The 23,398-nt window shown below is 42.9% G+C and overlaps 1 protein-coding gene across 3 annotated transcripts in view; it reads right to left on the bottom strand.

Annotated features, from left to right (window-relative positions):
• WWTR1 (WW domain containing transcription regulator 1) overlaps positions 1-23,398 on the bottom strand; it is a 203,971-nt gene that overhangs the window by 36,420 nt on the left and 144,153 nt on the right. For all 3 annotated transcript variants that reach the window (XM_067737523.1, XM_067737524.1, XM_067737525.1), the window contains one exon: positions 16,150-16,286. In XM_067737523.1, the coding sequence (XP_067593624.1) occupies positions 16,150-16,286 (137 nt within the window). The remainder of the gene's footprint in view (positions 1-16,149; positions 16,287-23,398) is intronic.

Genomic DNA, 23,398 nt, shown 5'->3' with positions numbered 1-23,398 from the left:
AATCAACAGATGGAGAAGTTAGGGATCTGTGTCTCTGAGCTGTTGTCCCTCAGCCCTGTGAGGTCGTTCAGAGTCATCTTTGGGCAAGAAAAGAATAAGTTCTGCGGTGGAGGTAAGGAGAGGTAGAAACCAAAACAGCTCTGCTCTTTAAACACTTTCAAAAGGCGATTCTGGTCCCAAGCCAAACAAAAACAAAAACCGACGCCTCTAAATTTCATTTGTCAGGATGTGCCAAGGGGGCCCTGTTCTTAAAAACGGAAACAAAACGAAACACACACCAACAACAAAAAGCTACAACTCTGGATTTTCTGAATTGTATGCCCGAGTCCAGCTGGTACGTGGGGTAGCCTTGTGGTCTGCAGCCGTTCCTGGCTGGTTCTCTGAGATGATGCCACAACCTAGGGTCAAGGAAGGGTAGAGAAAACCTCTCTCTAGAACTCCGGGTATTCACAGTTGGGAGACTTTTTGAGGACTGCTAGATCGCAGTGTCTAGATCACGTATGGGGAATTAGCAGGAGAACTCCCTCTTCGGCCTCTATACCTGGAAAAGCTTTGCTTCTCCTCCACACCCGGCAAGCCTTTCCCTGACGGATGCTTTGACTCCTGTAACTGAACATATCTCGTCCTCCAAGCACGAGCCCCCCCAAGTCTCAGAATCAAACCTGCAGGCACCTCTAGCAACCACACGAGGCCTGCAGTATGCGTTTTTCTCCCTGGATTTATTATTTTCTCAGCCACAGTCTTCTACCCCAACTTAAGTCAATTATTTATATGTATACTTTTTTTTTTTTTTTTTTTTTTTGCCACACCACGCGGTATGGGGGATCTTAGTTCCCCAACCAGGGATCAAACCCACGCCCCCTGCATTGGAAGTGCAGAGTCTTAACCGCTGGTCCACCAGGGAAGTCCCTATATGTAGACTTCTGAATTAAGTGTGTGGGAAGAGGCAAGAGTAGAATCAACAGATGGAAGCGTCACAGTTTCATTTCAAAGCTCTATCTCTCTATATACAGCTACACCAGTATAGCATTTTTTAAAATTTTATATTGGAGTATATTAGATTAACAATGTTGTATTTTCAGGTGTACAGCAAAGTGAGTCAGTTGTACATATACATGTATCTATTCGTTTTCAAATTCTTTTCCCATTTAGGTTGTTACATAATATTGAGTGCCCTGTGCTATAGAGTAGGTCCTGATTGGTTATCCATTTTAAATACAGCAGTGTATACATGTCAATCCCAAACTCCTAATCTATCCCTCCCACTACCCTGCCCCCCTGGTAACCATAAGTTCGTTCTCTAAGTCTGGGAGTCTGTTTCTACACCAATATAGTATTATTATTGTTTTTTTTTTTGCAGTACGCGGGCCTCTCACTGTTGTGGCTTCTCCCGTTGCGAAGCACAGGCTCCGGATGCGCAGGCTCAGCGGCCATGGCTCACGGGCCCAGCCGCTCCGCGGCATGTGGGATCTTCCCGGACCAGGGCACGAACCCGCGTCCCCTGCATCGGCAGGCGGACTCCCAACCACTGCGCCACCAGGGAAGCCCCTAGTATTATTTATGAATTAAATAGTGGTCTGTGAAGCCTAAGTGACCACGCTAGATATGGCATTTGCTCATCATCCAGAGGACGGAAAAGAGTTTACATGACCTGAGGCCACATCTTACAGAGTCCTGGTGGACCAAAACGTTTTTCCTCTTATTGTACTGTCTTTGTGGAGCACACTCATGAGAGGAGCCAGCTGACCCAAGAAACTCCTCCCATATCACCCATTCTAGGACAAACTGGCATCACATGCCTCCTGACAGGATGCAGGGAGAAGAATACAACATCACTTCTGTGGTACTCCTATAACCTAAACCTAAACCAGGAGGAAACACCAGACAAAGCCAAATTAAAATCAATCTTCAAAATAACCGGCCCATACTCTTCAAAAGTGTCAAGGTCCAGAAACACGAGGGCTGAGGAATCATTCTAGGTAAAAAGAGATTAGGGAGACAGGACAATTAAATGCAATGCATGACCTTCAATAGATCCTGGATCAGAAACCAGAAAGGCCATAAAGGGCATTAGTGTGGGGACTTTCCTGGTGGCGCAGTGGTTAAGACTCCGCGCTCCCAATGCAGGGGGCCTGGGTTCGATCCCTGGTCTGGGAACTAGATCCCACATGCATGCCACAACTAAGGAGCCGGTGAGCCGCAACTAAGGAGCCCACCTGTTGCAACTAAGACCTGATGCAACCAAATAAATAAATAAATATTTAGGGGGGGGAAAAAGGACATTATTGTGGCAAATGAAATTTCAAATATTGACTGTGGATTAGACAACAGTATTGTACCAATGTTGAATTTTGTGATTTTCATACCATACAGGCATACCTCAGAGATATTGAGGGTTCGTTTCCAGACCACTGCAAAAAAGCAAGGCATACAAATTTTTTTGGTTTCACAGTGCATATAAAAGTTATGCTTTTGGGGCTTCCCTGGTGGCGCAGTGGTGGAGAGTCCGCCTGCCAATGCAGGGGACATGGGTTCGTGCCCTGGTCCGGGAGGATCCCACATGCCACGGAGCGGCTGGGCCCGTGAGCCGTGGCCGCTGGGCCTGCGTGTCCGGAGCCAGTGCTCCGCAGCGGGAGGGGTCACAACAGTGAGAGGCCCGTGTACCGCAAAAAAAAAAAAGTTATGCTTATACTATACTGTAGTCTATTAAGTTTATTATATATACACACACACAAATAGACAATATATATAATGCAATGGCATTATGTCTAAAAAAAGTACATACCTTAATTAAAAGGTACTTTATTGTTAAAACATGCTAACCCTCATCTGAGCCTTTAGTGAGTCAATCTCTTGGCATTAGTAATCAAAGTACACTGATCACAGATCACAATAACAAATATAATAATAATGAAAATGTTTGAAATATTGCACGAATTCCCAAAATGTGACACAGAGACACAGTGAACAAATGCTGCTGGGAAAATGGTGCTGATAGATTTGTGTGATGCAAGGTTGCCACAAACCTTCAATTTGTAAAAAAATGCAGGATCTGTGAAGCACAAAAGTGAGGCCCAGTTAATATGAGGTATTCCTGTACTCTGCTTAAGTAAGAACACATCCTTTTAGAAAATATGATCTGAAGTATTTACAGGGAAAAGGGCATTACATCTCCAACTTAGTCCTGAAGAGTTCAGGAAAAAAAAAAATATATATATATATATATATAATACATCTTCATATGGAAAAAGAGAGATAAGCAAATGAGGCAAATCATAAACAATTAACAAAGGCAAATCTGGGCAAAGGGTATGTGGGAGTTCCTTGTACTATATTTGAAACTCTTCTGTAAGTTTTAGATTATTTCGAAAAGGTGACATATTACAGCAAAGAAAAAAACTTCCTCTAAACACACCCTAAACTCCCTGGAGATTGAAAATTCTCAGCCTGGCAGAGTCCAGACAAACCGTGTGGTACACGGGCCGTTGTGCAGCGATGTTATTTCTCTTCGAGGAAACTGCTACTGCTCAGTGGTTTTGAGAACTGACTGGGGTTTGGAGGGAGAGAACCCTAATTGTAACAGGTGCTTCATGATCCTGATACCTGACACTCACCATTTCTCCCAGCCTCGCCACCTCCATCCCCGACCCCAACTGTTATTTGTGGACAAAAATACTTGTGGCTGCCATTTCAGTAAACAAAGAGTGGTTCCCGCCATCAAGCCAGCAGCCGACCCCAGTGGTGAGTCCTGAGGAGCACTGAGGATGGAGGAAAAAAGGATGCTGGCCCTAGATAATCAACATGTAAATCAAAGGAGTAATTTCAACGAGTCCAGACTCCTGCATCTTCCCATACATAGAAAAGCACTAAAGTCATTAACTTGAGATGTCTGTTTTTTACGATTAGTAGTAATCTTTTGATGTGCGACTATTTTTTTTTTCAGCAAAAACTCCTATATATCACGGCACCTCCCTTACCTCTTCAGAACAGCCCCTCAGAGCTATCTGAGGGGCTGTCTCCTGGGCTACAGTCTTCAGTAAGGTCCCCGAATAAAACATAATTCTCAGCTTTTAGGTTGTGCGATTTTTTTTCAGTCGACACATCACAAGAAAAAGAAAAAACTATGTGTGGTGATGGATGTTAATTAGATTTACTGTCGCAGAACCTCCCTGGCGGTCCAGTGGTTAAGACTCTGCGCTTCCAATGCAAGGGGTGCGGGTTCCATCCCTGGTAGGGGAACTAAGATCCCACACGCCGTGTGACACGGCCAAAAAAAAAGGATTTATTGTCATGACTACTGCACAACATATACACGTATCAAATCACTGTGCTGTGCACCTGAAACTAATATACTGTTTATGTCAATTACATCTCAATTTTTTTAAAAGAGAAAAAAAATCTCATTTTTAAAAAATAGAGAGCCTGGAAAGACAGGACAAAGCGGTATCCTATGGGACTGGTCTTTCAGAAGAAACAGCTCTGGAAAACTGTAGCTAACAACAAGACGCTGAACTAAACAATTACAAGTTTTCTTGGGTAGAACCTGGGCTCCAAGAGTTAGCTGACTATAAAGCTTGAGGCCCTGGGATGAAAGGCCCTCACTTCCCAGGATCAGAGGTGAAGAAACTGTTCCACGTTGGCCTTCTCGATAAAAGGAAAACTGGACAAGCTAAGAAGCGCAGAGTGGAGGCTGGAGAAGGAACTTTCATTTGCAGCTGCCCTGAGCATTCATTTTGCTAGGATGGGATGATCCAATTCCATTTGGGGAGAAATGATAGCTCCATTCTAATTAATTCAGGCATTATGGCATTTGATAAGAGTGAAAACAGAATATTTTTCTTGATATTTAAAATGTAAGCTTTGAAGCAGCTATATGAAAGTCTTGTGAGCCAGGACTAAATCAGCCACATTAATTTTCCTTTTTTTTTTTTTTTACTTTATTTTTTTTCCATCTCTGCAAATATTTAACTCTTGGCAAAACTGAAAACTCACTCTTCACTGGTGCCTGAGAAATATAATACTGGAAAGGAAAAGGACGAAAATAATATGGAATGAAATGCATGACATGTACTGGGAAGCAAACTTCAAATGAAACTTCCATTTATGGCTTTAGTCAAAAACATATGGATATGCAAGCTGAAAACCAGAGCTAGTGGGAAAGCAAGGTGCCTGGCTAAAAATACACTTTTTGTGGCAACCTTAAATCATATTTTTGTAAAAGAAAGTAGCAGCCCAAACAAATCCTCCCCAACACACACAGTGGACATGCAGACAACTACTTACTTAGTTCGATGAAAGTAAACCAGGTCAAAATTGTATTTTTTTTTAAAGGAATTCTCATACTTTCCTAACAAATTAACTTTCCAAAGAAACTGGAAAAAATGAGGAAATTAAGGAAGGCACAAAAATTTATGTACAAGAATATTTACCGCAATATCATTTATAATAATAAAAAATAGAACTAATCTATACGTCCCTCAATAAAAGAACTGGTTAAATAAATTATGGTAGAGTCACACAATGGTATATGGTACAGTCATTAACATGATGTAATGGTGTATAGAGAGAAATATGCCCAAGTCCATTCATAACTTAAATACATGTACAAACTAAACAATGAGAATCTAGTTTGTACCTATCAGAATTATAAAGACTAAAATGTTTGATAATGAACATTATTGGCCAGAGTAAGAATAATATTGGCCAGGGAGAAAGAAACACTTTCGTACACTGTTGGCAGGAGCGTAAATTGGTGTAACATTTTTGGAGGGAAGTGGAACATCTATTACAACTTTAAATGCACATAACCTTTGACCCAGGAATTCCACCTCTGCAAAATTATCCTATACATAAACAGAATACGGCACAAGGATTTACATACAGGGACACACATTGTGGCATTGTTTAATAATAGCAAACAATCAGCAAAGAACCTAAATATCCATCCTAGGGGACCGGTTGAATAATTATGGTTCATCAGTAGAGTGGAATATTATTTACTGCTAAAAAAGAATAAATCTATAAGTGCTAATTTAGGGAGCTCTCTAAGATATGTTAAGTTCTAAAAAGGCACATACATCCAACCACACCTTTGTATGTCGAGTATTTCTGGAATACAGATGGCCCTCTGTAACTGCAGGTTCCACATCCACGGATGCAACCAACTGTGGATAGAAACTGAATCTGCAGATGCGGAACCACGGATACAGACGGCGGACTGCACTGCGCCATTTTATGCAAGGGACTTAAGCATCCTCGGATTTTGGTATCGTGGGGGTCCTGGAACCAATCCCCCGTGGTTACCGGGGGAAGAGGGAAGGCTGTACTGAGGAAACTGGGAGTAGTGGTTTCCCTGGGGAGAAGAGAAGGGCAGGGGGTCCTGGTGTGAAGGAGACTTACTTGTCTTGAATGCTCTTTACGACTGTTTGAATATTTCACCATGTTTGTGTTACTTTTCCAATAAAAACAGCTAATCAGAAAATATCTACTGAAACAGAAAGATGCTCATGATACATTAAGTGAAAAAAGCAGGCTACAAAAAAGAACGTAGAGGATTCTCCAACGTCTTTTGTTTACATTTGTATTGAAAAAAGACAAATACGAGACAATGTTAGTGTGATTTTGAATTGTCAGATTACAGTGTTTTTTATTTTCTCATTTTTTGCTGATCAGTATTGTCTACAATGACCAAGTAGTAATTATATAACACGGGAGGAAAATAACATTCTTTTTTTTTTTGCGGTACGCGGGCCTCTCACTGTTGTGGCCTTTCCCGTTGCGGAGCACAGGCTCCGGACGCGCAGGCTCAGCGGCCATGGCTCACGGGCCCAGCCGCTCCGCGGCATGTGGGGTCTTCCCGGACCGGGGCACGAACCCGTGCATCGGCAGGCGGACTCTCAACCACTGCGCCACCAGGGAAGCCCCGAAAATAACATTCTTGAATCTTGCTGCCTCAAATATGTTTTCGAATCTTAATTTTTCCTGCATTTTGTTATTTTTTTTTAAACCAGGGAGATGGCTGATCTTCCTCTCTTCAGTGCTCGTAATGAGAAAAGACCATGAAGGCTTTTGTTTTCCTGGCTTCTCTTATGGTATTATTTTGCTGACTTCAACACAGAGAATTATCCAGAGTCAAGCGTGGCAGAACAGCTGTTCCTGACCACCAGCAACTGCAAAACACCCCGGGAATAAATTTAGACTTCCAGAAAGGAAGAAGAAATCAATCTTGCAGTTGATACAGGGTGGGGGAGGTGATGATCAGGTGGGGACAACATCACCAGGGGCCCCAAAAAGGAGATCAAAGAAAAGTGTCCAAATGTCACTCAACACTTATCAATTTGGAACAAGTGGCCAAAGGACAAGCCATCCCAGAATCCCTCTGCCTAAAACTGTAACTGGGCAACATTCTCCACAGCAAGGAAGTTCCTGGGGACAAACTACTGGAAGTCAGCCAGCAGATAGTACTAAAACTGTCCCAATTATTTTTAAAACTCTTGAAACAGAGGCTCGCAGCTTAGTGAAGAGATTAGACTCCATTAAAAATAAATAAGTAAATGAAGGTCGTGCCCACAAAGAAGGGACTGAGGAAAAGCTTGACCTGGCCTTTACCTCTTTCCTAAGAGACTCTGTGCTTCTTTGGGGTATGGGGTGCCCTCCAGAATTTTTCAGGGCTTTAAGCTTGCAGAGGCCTGACTCTTTGGTCAGCTCTCAGCTAGTAAAGTTCAAGATGGGCTTATACACTGACCCTATGAATTTAGACAATGCACTTCAATAATCTAGTTGCCAAACTGCAACGTCTCCCCTGGTTTTTGAAGTTTACTTGGTATGACTAGGGTCAGAACTCTCTGGAAAGTGGCTTCAGCATTCACATACCCAAAGCTCATGTGTGCACTGACACCAAGTGCCAAAGTGACAAATGCCAATGTCACCATAAACGTCTATTTCAGGCAAAAATCACAGTTAAAAGTTGGTGAAATAAGTCAGACAGAGAAAGATAAACATTATATGTTATCACTTATACATGGAATCTACAAAATAAAACAAATGAATGTATATAACAAAACAGAAACAGGACTCACAGATACAGAGAACAAACAGTGGGGAGCGGGAAGCGGGTACGGGCAAGATAGGGGTAGGGGATTAAAAGGTACAAACGACTCTGTATACAATATATAAGGAACAAAGATGTACTGTACAACACAGGGAATAGAGCCAATATTTTAAAATAACTATAAATGGAGTATAATCTTTAAAAATTGTGAGTAACTGTTGTACACCTGAAACTTAGACAACATTATACATCAACTACACCTCAATTAAAAAAAAAGAAGTTGGTGAGCACACTCGGCATTCTTTTCAGGTAACTCAAGTTAAAGACTGGATCTCTGAGTGCGTTTTTGCCAGTTGTTCTGATGGCAGTTTCCAATCTCTGTGCTAAGGCACAGAGTTCCATGGCTGTTCCTGCACTTGGCTGGTGACCAGAGGTATCTGAGCACTTGAAAACAGCACCCATTCCTAGACTCCACCCTACATGGTCTGAGACAGGATTTCGCAGGGGTGGGGTCCAGGCAGTATTTCTCCCAGCAGCTGCACATGACTGTTCTTTGGGCAGCAATCAGGCTCCTACTGGACTCTGAAGATGTATGTGTAACAAATGGCCCAAGGAATCCGACCCATGCTAGACCTGGGCCTCCACTTGAAGAAACACGGATCTTAGAGACCAGGGAATGACTTGTTTGCCACAGGTAGACTCGGCTGCAGAAGCTTGACGATTCATGGTTCTGTCTCTATTGCACACTGGGCCTAGAGCCTTCTTCCCTACACCCCATCCTCCTCTCCCACCATAAAAAGCTCAAGACACCAACCAAATGGCTCTCCTTTTTTTTTTCTTTTGGCTATTATAAAACGAATATCACCATATTACAGAGAAAATTAAGGGGACCACCCCCAATTCAAAAGCCTTACTATAATCACTATGAACATCTAAAAATACATAATTGATTTACTCAATACATTTATTCTGCTAAGTGGTGCACCTGTGATGCATACTGCACTTGGCCATGGGCTAGAAATACACAGGTGGAGAGCATTGTCTTTGTGGGAAAAGAAAATCTAAACAAAGTCTTTTTTAAAAAACAAAATTATAATCCTAGTATAAACAATTTTGCCTGCTTTATCAAATCAGACTGATATAATAAAGTTTTCCATGTGCCATATAGTCCTATAGCTACTCTTAGTTACAAATATATTTATTTTCATATTGCAGGCGTTTAATGGGGGGGGAAGCATCTTTGTGTACAGTTTTCCGAAGTGTTCATCTAGCAACTACTTGGGAATCGTACCTTGGGGGATATTTTCTTCGGAAAATTTTGGCATCAAACATTTTTCATGGCTCTTAAGACTTCTTATCAAAGAGATTTGCTACCTAAATTTCTAAATTTTGTGTAATAAAATCTATAAGTCTTCATCACATAATCTTAATGCATATGCAGATGAACGAATACCGATATAGATGAGAGATTCAAGAAAACACAAGGTTGGTTTCTTTTTTTCTTTTTTTTTTTTTTTGCGGTACGCGGGCCTCTCACTGTTGTGGCCTCTCCCGTTGCGGGGCACAGGCTCCAGATGTGCAGGCCCAGCGGCCATGGCTCACGGGCCCAGCCGCTCTGCGGCATGTGGGATCTTCCTGGACCGGGGCATGAACCCGTGTCCCCTGCATCGGCAGGCGGACTCTCAACCACTGCGCCACCAGGGAAGCCCAAGGTTTGTTTCTTTATCGACTATTACGTACCACTTTATTGCACAAGAAGAATTGAATCAGTTGACTTAATTATTTGTGTTTGGCCCCCATTTCACATAATCTTTAAAAGCCTTAAAAGGTAGGAACTGTAATGAATCTCCTTTGGGAAATGCTGAAGAGTGGTCTTCAATAATGCCGACAGACTAAATTCTGACAATTGATGGATTCCTCCAAATCTCTCTAAGCAAATAATATTGATTTTCTACAGCATTTAGAAAACTGCTCTCTCTTTTTTTAATCAAGAAAAAACCAAAAAACATTGTAACCAGAACCCCTTCCCCTTTCCCTGTGCCCACCAGTCTTCCTTCCCTTCCGTAAAGACCCACTTCCCACCACAGCACTCTTACCAGCGCCCCATCACCACCACCCTCCCCCTTAAGGGTGGAGGTTTTTCAGTTGTCTTTGGGTTTGTGTGTGTATGTGCTTGTGTGCGTTAGGCTAATTCATGCTGCGGAAACTGCAAAGTTCAAAAAGTAGTGAGAACATCAGAGCTGGAAAAATCACAGTAGCCAGATGTGTCTGCCATAAACTCACTACATAAATTTGATTAGAAGAAAACTACCGGAAAAAGACAAAAATAAGATAGCCTACGTATAAATCTAACTTTCAGCAAACTTTCAGGATACCTCTCTACATGCTTTCAGCAACACTAGGCTGCGGTGTCCCTTAGCTATTTTATTTGCTTTTGATAAAATGTCTTCAAGTGCCTTTGTACACTTCCTAGAGGGACAAAGGAGCCAACTTTGCAAACTGAGCAGAGACTAGATTTTCCATCTTGTCTTGAAAAGCATACCCTGCAAAAAAAAAAAAAAAGCAAGAAAACCACACGTGTTTACAATTTGAAATACAGATCAAGATAGACCTGGAGGACAAACTCTGGCCTGGTGGATGGCGCATCTTCAAAGGGGGAGTGTGTGATATTTAAAAGATTCCTATAGCATTAAAAATACACTCTGACTGCACTTTACCAGCGGTTTCTCAACTGGCTAGGGCTGGCAGTCTGGTGAAGTTGTTATACAGTCTTTATTTTTCCTGTCCTGTCTGGGAGGATACTGGCACCCCAGGTCAGGGTCTCATTCCAACAAGGAGGTCCATTAATGTGTGACAGGAGGCCAGCACACCATGGTTGACGATCACTAGGGCTATCACCAAAAAGGCAAAACTGCCTGTCACTTTCTCTCTGCAAAGACATTTTAAAATATGGGGAGATTTTAAGTTACTGTACGAGTTCAGTCCTCGTGTGCTGAGAGATAGGAAGACCTTGACACCATCACACTTGCAGAAGGAGAAGTTTCTTTATGTGGGGCTCGAAGTGAACCTGCCCTTCCCAAACTGCCTCTGCTCATCTGCTCATGAATGAGCCCGGGCTCCAGCGTGTTTCTCACAGTCGCTGCCTGGGGTTCAAGATTAGTTTCGCAACGTGTAAGCAAAAGTGTCCAAAAGATCAAAGCTGCAGGAACTGAGGTTGGCTTTTCCTGAGGGAGAAGGAAGAGGATGGCTTTCTATCGCATACACCACAGGCTCTTCCTCTGGCTACACAGGCCAGAAAAGTGAGGAAAAAACAGGCTACTAGCTCATAATAATAGTTACAACAATATATTTCTTGGGGAGCTTTCTCTATGCCAGCTACCAAGGCATGGAATACCTAAATACTCAAAACTTTTATGGGGAAGAGACTATCATTATCACCATATTACAGATAAGGAAAATGAGACCCAGGTTAGATAACAAACGAAACTAGTAAATGTCTAACCCAAGAGAAACTCAGTTCTGACTCCAGGTCTTCCCATTAACCACTATACAAAGAGGTCCCTGCCCACCACACCACCCGCATTACCGCCCTAACAACCTAACTGGTTTCCTTAGCAGGTTCCATTTGCCCCGAGCCCATTGTTTTATGTATTATAATACGGGCTGTGTAGAGTCCTTTTTTTTTTTCCTGTTTGTTTCATTTTTTCCCCTCCTTCAATAAAATTTAGTGGCTATTAAAAGTAATTAATCATACCAACAACCCACTTAAAAGATATGAGATCCCACCTGGTTTGTGTCATGCAAAAAAATCAACTTTCACACTTATAGTAGTTTTCCCCCTTCACTGTGTTACATAACAGTGAGGATTTCAAACAAGTTGTCAGCCCCCAAGTGATACGGCCTCCACCCAGTGGTAATCTCTCCTCTTCGCTATCTAAAGTTCTCCAAAACCTTCCTTTCTTCTTCCATTCACTGGGTATCTCCGGGGACTCAGACGCAAAGGGGACCAATCTGCTCAAACAGAATCAGATTGGATAAAACCTGACAGACAACCCGATTTGGTAAATACAAAAACAAAAATTTCAGTTAAAAATTAGACCAAGCTGGGGGCTTCCCTGGTGGCGCGGTGGTTGGGAGTTTGCCTGCCGGTGCGGGGGACACGGGTTCGTGCCCCGGTCTGGGAAGATCCCACATGCCGCGGAGCGGCTGGGCCCGTGAGCCATGGCCGCTGAGCCTGCGCGTCCGGAGCCTGTGCTCCGCAACGGGAGAGACCGCAACAGTGAGAGGCCCGCATACCGCAAAAAAATAATAATAATAATAAAATAAATAAAAAAATTAGACCAAGCTGGAGAGAGCTATTTGAAATACCCCTTGAGAATCTGTTTCGTTTTACTTCAGCATTTGAAAAGCGAGTGAGTTTAGATACACAGCCAACCTGCCATCCTACCAAGAGATAGATGCCTTTTCACTGGATTCTGAGGCAGCCCGACAAAAGTATGCTCACGAAGTCACTCACAAAATGACTTTCACAAAGTCACTCACTCCAGGATGCCTTTGAGTGATGGATCTCTTCTCTCCCAATTAAAATATGGGTTGCCTTACAACCCACATTTCAGGAATAGAGCTATTGAAAAAATAAGATATCCACTGACAATAAGTTTCTCGGGGGTTGGGGGGGGGACCGGGAGGACTGAAACATTTCCACCAGGGGGCGCTATCCTCACTGAAAGTAAAAAATACAGAGTTCCTAATTTAAAGCTCTTTGCACACTAACCAGCCTAAAATAAATATTTTTTTATGAGAGCTTTTAAGATGAACAATGAAATTGTCTTCAAATCTAACATTCTATAGTTAAATAAAACTTTTCTTTCCACAAAGAACAATGATGACATAACATTTCATTACGTGCCAGGCATGGATCTATGCACTTTACTTATAAACTCATACAACCTCCTCACACTATAAATATAATCCTCATTTTACATATGGAGAAACTGAGGCACAATTAAGTGACCTAACAGAGTCACCAATAAGCAGAGCTGAGATTCAAAGTCTGACAGTCCGACTCCCAAGTCCATCACTAACACACAGAAAAACACAGAATCACAATATAAGGAGATTTATTGCTGAATGTGTTTTGCTATGTCACTGATTATATCATAGTTCCAGAAATACATAAAATTAGCTTATTACTAATTCTATCACCTGACAGTAATGTTCATTGCATTTTGACATCATTTTCACTTGTACATAAATATCTATCAGTGAAGGGGACACATCACCTAAGTTCACTTATTTGTCAGATGTATGCCATTGAAAAGACCAAAATTCTAGGGTTAAGAAGAAGTAGGAGGAGGAGAAGGATCTTCTCTGGTTAAAAGGTAAAAAGAAAAAAAAATGCAGTTGATGTAAAACCGACATAGAAGTTTTGAATCATATTCCAAATATTGACTTTATATGTTTACATATATATGCTAATGTATGACATAGGTATAATATATGTAAACACAGATGTACACCTATTATTTCTAAAATAATGAAAATAAAATACCACATACTAAACCTCAAAAAAAAAAAAGTAGAAAGATCTGCTCTTTCTATTTTTAAAGGTTGATAATAAAGAGTATAAACTACAGGCAGAGCTATAGCTTTAAATAAAATACTCTGAGTAAATCATTTATTATTAGGACCATATTGTGACTCTCTAAATTACCCCCAGTCTTTGGAGCTTACTTTGCATTCCCCGTTATATTTCCAAACTTGGGACACATCTGTGATTCTCGAGAGGCTAGCAACGCATTTTGTAATGGGCAAATATTCAAATATTATTGGAAAAACCCCAGAATGTGTGTCTTGAGAAATGTACTGCCCCGATTTATTAGAAATCTGGAAAAAGGTATTTTATTCAGCCACAGGTAAACTTGTTTCAGACATTCAGATTACAATTTCTTTAGATAAACTTTACCAGCAATTGGGCTTTTAGTGCGTGGGGGGATGGGGGGAGGGTACACTCACATGTGCCTTCAGTATTAAGCTTTTAGCATTCGAAGTCCTTCTAATTTAGTCCACTTCCTAATCGTTGTGCAATTTTGTAAAATTAAGGAAAGTACATGAAACAGCACAAACAAGGATCTTCACTCCAATACTGGGTGCACTAACAACACACTAAACCCAAATACCCATCAGATGGAGGCTAGTTAAATAATTATAGCATATCAACATGTTGGACCACTCGGCAATTAAAAAAAAAAATGAGGCAGCTTTGCGTATATGGATATAGAAGTAGAAAAAAAGCAAGGTGCAGGATGGGAGGGAGACACAACAGGGAGGGCATATGGGGATATATGTATACATATAGCTGATTCACTTTGTTATACAGCAGAAACTAACTCAACATTGTAAAGCAATTATACTCCAATAAAGATGTTAATAAATAAATATATTATGAGCAAAAAACAAAAAAAGGCAAGGTGCAGAACAGTGGGTATAACGTGCTAGCAATTTATGTGAAGAAACATACACATAACTGGAAACACTGATTGACTCCAGGCAACATACAAGGGACTGAGGCATGGGTGTCAGAGGAAGACTTACTTTTTGAACACCCCTTTGAAAAACGTGTTTGAATTTTTTTAACCAGGTCCATGAAAGATCCTTTCCAATTATAATAGATTATAAAGTTAACATTAATAATTTAATAATCAGCTTTTAGAACTTTTAATAAAAATTAAATGGCTAAAGAAACCCTAGTCTAATGCTACCTAAAAATTAAATAAATTAATAAAAATTAAATGGCTAAAGAAACTAGTCTAATGCTACCTGATTTGTGGTTTCCTTGCTACACTCGCATCTGCTTTCTACTTGACCTCTTATGTACTGGGGACAAGTGACTCACTGCTCGTAGAAGCAGTGGCACCATTTTCCTTGATCTACCCTTTAGATACGAAACACAACAGAGGTTGTTCTGAGTCATTTGCTTTTTGTATATATTTTACATCTGCAAGCTTTAAAATGGTAGATCCAGACTTCCTGGAAGAAGGGACAATATATTTACTTGAATATACTGACTCAGGTCTCCTTGGGTCCATACTCACCATGGCTAAACCACAGTTATAAAGGAAGGGTGTCCAGGAAACTGCTTCCATTTTTATCCTGTTCATTCCTGAAAATCCAACAGGAGATTCTTTTCATTCTCTAAAATTCTGTTCTGTGTATAAAGCAGTATCTGGATATCTGATCTTAAATGGAAACATTACCTGAAAACAGCACCATCTTTTTAAGAACTTCAAAATTGGCCCTCTTATTTTTAGCCTTTGGGGGTGGGAGAGGATGACTAACAAAAGCTGACTGGTTCTGCTGCAGGAGTGTATTCGTTCACATCTGATTCTCTCCAGTGGGCAGAATTGTATTTCTTCTGAAGTAAAGGCAATTAGCAGAAACGAATCTCAAGTTTAAAATCACACTTATTCAAAATGAAGTGAAATGTGCGCCGTCCTATCCTAGGGCAGGTGTGGGGAGAAGCCACCCGCAGATTATGTAAGGGTTGAATGCATTCCCCAACCTCAGTTCCAACTCTGGCTCTACTAGCCCACAAGCTCGGACTTGGGAAAGCTTCTGCATCTATAAAATGGGAATACTGTCACTTCTTGTAGGGTTTTTGTGAGGATTGAATGAGATAGGGCAAGAAAACACCTAGTCTGGTGTTAATCACACATTGTTGGGGGGTGGGGCTGAGCAAAGAGATCTGAGGCCAGAACTGTACACTTTGGCAGTCTTCAGGGACCAAATTCACAGAAAGGGGCCCTTCTTGCCTTCGTCTGGATGAAGACAGAACGCCTAAGTGAGTTTTCAAAGAACTTCGCTAAATACAACTGGAGGGGATGCTGGAGCTGTAGTGTAAACCCTGGTAGCAGTGTCATGAACTGTGTAGCCAAGAGGCCAAGAAAAGAAGGCAAGGGCAGTGAAAGGGTAATGCAGCCAAGAGGGAGGAGAAGATACTATCTGGGCGTGTGAGTAGGCACTGAGGCAACCAGAGCTGCTTCTGAGCTCTCGAGGCCCTCGGTCGAATGCTTGTTTATCCAGCTCCGGTCAAAGCTTACCGAGATTCGGCTGAGACACGGCCATGGACCTCTGGGGCGCTGGTGTGGAAGTGGCAGCTGGGTGGAGGTTCATATGATTCAGGGGCTGATTCATCGCCTTCCTAGGGTCTTGCCATGTGGTGATTTTTTCTATGTGACTAAAAGAAGGAAAACAATTATCTCTTTCATTGTTAGCGTTATCAATGTCATCATCACCAGTAACAACACAACAGTTAAACGATGCTGGCTCTTCTTGCCCTAGGACCTGCTTATAGGAGGTTGACACATTGTTTGTTTTCAGCCAAGGTCAGGCTTGCCCACTTACCCTCCATCCAAGTTGGGCCACATTGGGGATTTTGCAGGGGACTCTCTGAACATAAGTCCATGACTTAGCTGACCAGCTGCCCCTAGGTGCAAACACCCTCTTAAGGATTTTCTGCCTTACCAGGGATGGACAAGCCCCAGCGTTCCTCCCCACGGTCCAAGGAGCCTATGTTCTCCAGTGCCCTGTGCTCACTGCCATTCAAGCACTGCGATACCACAGTGCAAACTCCTCTCCCAAAGCCGGACCTTGCGCTCCTGCCCGTCTGCCCTCCCACACTCTCCCAGCTCATATAATTGACATAATGAGGATGCCTCCACCTGTCCTCAGCCAAAGACAGGGCTCTTGAAACCAAACTCATAAACATCACGTTGCCGAGCTCTTACAAAGGGTAAGACACTGTGAGGTCCACATAGGTAATACATAAAACCTCAAGAAGTTTATGTTCTACCATGCAAGATACCAACTGTGTAGCTGGAGGACAGGGCAGTAGGAAATAAGGCCAGATTATGGAGAAACCCAGATGCGGAGGCATAGAGGTTTCTGAGGGAGGAGACGCGATTGGACTTTTGGTCATATACAACTTCCAGGGTGTGTTATTACAACTTAATCTCAGAGAAACGAGCATGGCATCAGCTTCTACCCAGAGTTTCCGATGTGTCTGTAGAAAGATGGATGGGGGACTTCCCTGGTGGTCCAGTGGTTACGACTCTGCGCTTCCACCGCAGGGGGCATGGGTTCGATCCCTGGTCGGGGAACTAAGATCCCACATGCCTCGCGGTGTAACCAAAAAGAAAAAAAAAAAAAAAAAAAGATGGGTGGGACATCTAGCTTTGCCTGCCTCCCTCCAGACCACATCTTAAGTCACTTCTGGTGCCTTAAAGACCCTGTGCCACTCCATAAACTCTTTTTTGAGAGTTCATTACATTTTTCTTTTAAAGATAAGCATATTCATTTGGTGCCACAATTCTTGTTTTATGAACTGTATCAGAGATCTTTCTGTATTTATCAAGGACAACGAACTTTGATAGCAGAAGCTGAACGTCAGCCCTTTGTTCCAAGCCTTGTAACTAGGTTGTCTCTCCCAAACCAAAGGGCAATGTCAACCCCACACACTATAGACCTTTCTGGATCCACGTGAAAAGGAGAGAGCTTGCTCCTTTCAAACACACCTTGCTTTTGAATAACAATGGCTTCCTTTGAATCCTCAGCTTAGGAAACCACTATTAGTATCATTAGGCTAAATCCTAAATCAGTGCTATCTCCTACACTGGAGTTGTATTTATCTTTTAGTTTCCTTCTGTTTCCTCACATCTGAATACTGCCACGGCTAAAATTCTTCAGATTTCTTCATCCCAGACTGGAAGTTATTGCCATGGGGAGCTCATTCATTGCCTTGAGTGAAAAGTTGGATGTTTTCCCAAGAAGGCCTTTAAAATGAGTATGATTAAAAAAAAAAAAAAAGTCAGCTTCCCTAAAGGAGGCAGAATTAAGTTTAACTGTTGAGTTTCATACTATAGGAGCCATCAGTGGTCTTTAAAAAATAATCAAAAATAAACTGGGAGGAATAAAAATTAAAAACCAAGACGATTTTGTTAAGAAAAACACAAACGGGGCGGGGGGTGGGTAGGGGGCTGAACTACAGAGATGAAAGTCAATTACCTAAGCCTAAAGGAAGAAACAACGGTCTTAGTTACACCTTCAAGTTTAACAATTGTAATTCTGTTCAAAGCTTGCATAAAATCCTTTGTCAACTTTTGGTCCTGTGAAGACTCATAGCCAGCCTCAGGGGGTCTGTCACAGGCCTTCCAAGTGAGGAAACAATTGATGAGGATTTCAAAATTAAGCTCCCTTTAGCAAAGTAATGAGTGAAGAAACCCTTTGACTAACTATTCCTTCAGGACTCTTACTACTAAAACATGTTTTCCCAAGGTAGGCATGTCCTACAGAAATACTTTCCACTGTGGTACCAGGAGGGGAAGTATCCTTCTCCCTTTCGTGAGCCTTTCTTAGAACCTCTGGCACCATGGATATCGATACTGTGGTAGAAGCAGCATGCGTGCAGCCCCGGTGAGACGCAGTGACATACACCGTACAGTGGAAGACATTTAAGGACGCTGCTGTGTACAGACACTCAGCTATCTGTCAGTGGTCGGAACTATACAGGAACCCGAATGATGCATTCCCAAATGCCAGTCCCCCACCCTCCCCTCCCATTCTGAACAAGTGGGCTGGAATTCCCAAATCTGGGGAGATCAGAAAGGCCCGCACCCAAAGTGGTAGAGGAACTCAGCTTGCCTGAGGACTGCCACCACGGCTGGCCAGCCTCCATCCCCTGGGACCGAGGTGAGGGCTTTCTGGGGGAACACTCTGGCCCTCATTCCGATAGATCCGACCCCAAAGATGCACAACTCAGCCGCGGCTTCAAGCCCCAGAACTCCCCCAGGACCGTGGGAGTCTCCGCAGCCCACCCTTCAAACTCCACACCCAGCCAACGCTTTTAAAGGAGTTTTGTTCCCAGCGGGTTTGTTAATTAAAAGTGTCACTCACTGTATTCCCCAAAGACTTGAGTACAAGAGGGAGCCTTTCATACGTGAGCAGTTCTCATTGCTCTGAAACAACTCTGAGAAGAAAAGCACTCCAACTCCCAGCCTCTGCACATCCGTCGACCCCACGGCAGCTTTGCTCTAAACCTCAGTTTATGTGATGTCCAGGGCGGCTCCTGGTCTGAATGCCAACAGCAAGGGCACTGCTCACAAGAACTTAATCCACTGCTCATGGTTTGATTTGAAAACTAAATTCTCTTATTGTTCACATCACTTAGCTCCCCTCACCCCATTCCCAAACGTAGGATAAACCACCCGCTATTCCATACTGCTGTCTCATCTCTGCTCCTTCTCTGAGCTACTGAGTCACTTCCTTTCCTGTATTTCTCAGTGCAGCCTTACTGTTTGCCAGGACCCACAGTTTAGCTAGACTAATCCCCACTTCCCTACTACTCCCACCCCTCCCTGATGTCACTCCCTTAAAGAGTCCACTTCAAGAAAATGTTTAAGGGAAAAAAGAAAAAAAAAATCGATAGGGCTTCCCCGATGGCGCAGTGGTTGAGGGTCCGCCTGCCGATGCAGGGGGCGCGGGTTCGTGCCCCAGTCTGGGAGGATCCCACATGCCGCGGAGTGGCTGGGCCCGTGAGCCATGGCCGCTCAGCCTGCACGTCCGAAGCCTGTGCTCCACAACGGGAGAGGCCACAACAGTGAGAGGCCCGCGTACCGCAAAAAAAAAAAAAAAAAAAAAAATGTCTGCAAGGGTTTCACATGGAGGCCTGGGGTGGTGTGCAGCGGAAATGGTACCTGAAAGAAAGATAATCAGGCCCCCTCTTCCTTTGGGGGCCCTTTTGACCACTACTTCCCATGCTGCCTTTCTTCACAGTCTCATAAAGGACAAACCTCCAACCACATCAGGGTCTGTGATGTCCAGGTCGGCAAAGAGCCTCAGCTCTGAGGACCTGCATTTTGCCCAGGGGCAACAAAGGTCAGCATTTCTCTGAGAAGATATTTGGCTGGAAATGGTAGCTTATGGAAAACTGTGCTGTGTTAAATAATTTTTCCTTCTGGAATTAATGTGTTCTTCAATAAAGACACAAGTTGAGAAAGTCATTTTATGTATTAGGAAAGTTCTATGTTGGGGGTTAGAATGTCATGGAAATCAGTGGGGAGGGGCAGCATTACCACCCTCTCCTATCGGCCTGGCCCCTCCCATCGGCCTCCAGGGGATTGTTAATTTAGCTCCTATTTCCTCCCTTCCAGCTCCCTGCATGACCTTTCACCTTGATGAGGGCAATGGCCTCCAGGCTTCTCCAGTCTCTCAGGTTTTCCTCTTGCCCTCCATCCCTTCCCCACCCTCCCTATCTGACAATCCCTTCTTTAACCCACCTCCAGACTCATCCCAAGGACAGCTGGGATCCAAGTCACCCCCGGATCCTTAGTCTCCCCTGGCCATTGACAGCCTACTGGGAGACAGCATGAGGCACTATGGCCTCTGGAAAGACCACAGGCTTGGAGTCACACATACCTGAGTTTTCATGTAGCTCTGACCCTGTGTGACCTACGTGGACAAGCCATTTAACCCATCCTAGTCTCAGCACCCGTATCCGTGAGACAGGTAAAAAAGAACAAGTGCTCCGGTTCCTCCTTGCAAGGGTGAAAAAGGTCTGCTCTGGGAAACCTGTAACCACCAAAGTCACCTGCCAATGTCATGACCAGTTCACTGGGCTTCCCCTGCTCACTTCCTCAGCAAATAAATCCCCAGAAGACAGCTCCAGCCTCCAGCCCAAGGCTGGCAACCTTTGGTTCAAGTTTATTCAACAAGTGTGGATTGTGTATCTATTGTGCACGTGCACTTGGTAGGCATATAAATGAAAAGCATTTTGTAAATATAAAATCCTGACTGGCAGCAGAACCATGAAAGGCAAAGATAAAATCTTATCTGTAAAAATAGAATCCACCGACTTCTTATAGCCCAGGAAAAGGCCTGGTGTTTTTGGACGAATTTACCCTCCAGTTCATGACCTATTACACTAACTTTATGGAAGGAAGCCACACAACAAAGACTTTCTGAAATAGAGAAGGCCTATGCAATCCATTTTGTATTGCTGGAAGCATACAGAGATATAAAAATAGGAATGATTATAAGTGCTTAATTTTGAAAGAATTTAGAGTTCGTAGCAACATAATAAGCTGCTTGCTCATTTCTATGGGCAAAGATTTCATCCAAATATAAGTGTTTGGCCTTTTTCCTCCTTCTCCTCTCCTAATATATTAGAGTTTCACATTAGTTAGTGTCAGAAATTACTTAGGGCTCCCTACGCTCAACAGAGCTATTAGGGCAGGACTTAGAAGCAGCGTCTTCTTTTCTACCACCCAGGCCCAGCTAGGTGGTTAAAGAGAACCACACCAAAGAGATGGGAATTTAGAGGCAACCTGGGGTCATAAAACCAAGGCTGACTGGCTCAAAACTCAGTCCACACTCAGCGCTGCTTGGCTTCATCCCCTGGCCAATCCCCGTTTCTCTTTAACCTCTCCCCTCATTCTTTCTTGTTTGGGGGGTGTTAATATTTCTCTTCCAATGGAACATAAGCTCTTTCGATCATAGATAGGACCCTAGGGGTGGAGCAAGGTGTCCTGCATATTGTAGGTACTTGAAAAACAATACTCCTGCAACCCCCCCATAATATTCACAAGACCAATCGAGGGCAAAAGTAAATCATCTTACTTTTAAAAATCAGACATTACAATTTTTTTTGACTTACCAGGCCAATTCACCACCCTCTTAATGTTCTAACAAAAGTATATATACACTGAAGATTATGTGCTTAAAAACTGCTAACTGAAATAGCTTTGCAGCTAGCTTGTTGTGAACCAGTTCAATTAAACTCATCAGTGTTAAAAATGAAAACTGACACAGATTTGCATGAGGTTGATAATTTCCCAGACAGGGCTTGCCAAGTAAACTGGAACCACTGTCAGCAGACAACAAATATTATGCCAATGTTTAAGCCTATACCAGATGGCAAGAAGAGTTGCCCAAGACTCACATTAAAGTTTTGAAAATCTTCCGCCATTAGAATTAAAATACAAACACTAAAAGCTGGTTTACTTTTATATTGTATTTCAGGGATAAATGCTGCCTGTGTTTCAATCACATTAAACATGTAGGCAGTGTGTTCTGATTTAAATTTCAAGACCTAGGAAATGACACATCACATCTTACTCATACCTTGCATTCCTCTGAGTGGCGCCTTTTGTTGCACTTTGTTTTCTGCCAGTGATACTTAGCTCTTCCGACTGACACCAGAGGTGGGTCTTAACCACAAGAACAAAGACAGCTGGAATACACACTTACTAATTCTCCCAGGCCCAGAGGCACACTCTTTCTTAGTTCCTCTGCTGTCACCAAACCCAGAGAGAAGTGGGAGCTGATCACAGTGCGAGCCCCACGGCAGTGGTAGCTCAAAGCCCACGTTTAAACTGGCAACCCGATCTGATTAGTAGCCATCAGTAAATTGTTCCCCTCTGTTTAACCCTATCAGCCCAGCTGGTTCACGGGAATTTGTCTTCTGAATATACTGACAATTGGAAATAAAGTGCTGGCTCTCCACCTAACTGAACAGATCCGTAGCTAATGTTTTATTTTCTTTCTAAAGCCACCAGTCTCCCTCCCAAGTTGCCATCCTTCCTATTGTCACCCCAATTGATGATTCTTTGTCTCAAAGCAGCTTTCACAGCACTACAATTGGTTACAATTCTTACTCTGTTCTGCCCAAATCTTAAACATCACCACCTCTTGCTAGCCCGATTCCTAAGAAGAGAAGATACAAAGAGGTAAAAAGTCAGGCTGCAAATGTACCTAGCGGACACATCCATTAGCAAAACATTCATATCATTCACAGATTAAGTCCGAAAGCTATAAAAACTGACTCTCTCATGTCGTACAATAAAGGTGACTGTTCACACAACAAAAGTGTGTTGGCTGAGAAAGTTCATCCTTTGAAACCACAGGTAATTTATAGTTAAAAGGTTCCGGTCAGATTTTCACTTCGGCAGCTCATCAGACATGGCTGCAGTCTGTGACACAGGACTAATAACTCATATATAAGTAGGGAATTTTTTAGGATCCTCTAATAAAAGATGATACCAGACCAGAAGCATTATTTTGGTGCACGCTTCTGGTCTCTACCATTCACTTGCCAATTCAAAAAATTTCAGAGTTCTCTGGAATTCCGAATGAATGGCAGGGATTGTATTTTTAACTACCAGGCTCTAATCCTCGACTTCCATCCCAGCAGTGCCAAGAAGTCTCTACGTGTTTAAATTAGCCCCAGTAGGAGCCGCAGCAGCGTGAAAGGTCGGCGGGCACTTCCGCCGCGGCCAGCTGTGGGCATCTATCTAC

This window comes from Pseudorca crassidens, chromosome 5 (assembly GCF_039906515.1).
Source record: "Pseudorca crassidens isolate mPseCra1 chromosome 5, mPseCra1.hap1, whole genome shotgun sequence".
Taxonomy (NCBI): Eukaryota; Metazoa; Chordata; class Mammalia; order Artiodactyla; family Delphinidae; genus Pseudorca; species Pseudorca crassidens.
The sequence above is the reverse complement of the archived record's forward strand: the minus strand, read 5'-3'. Positions and strand labels throughout refer to the sequence as shown.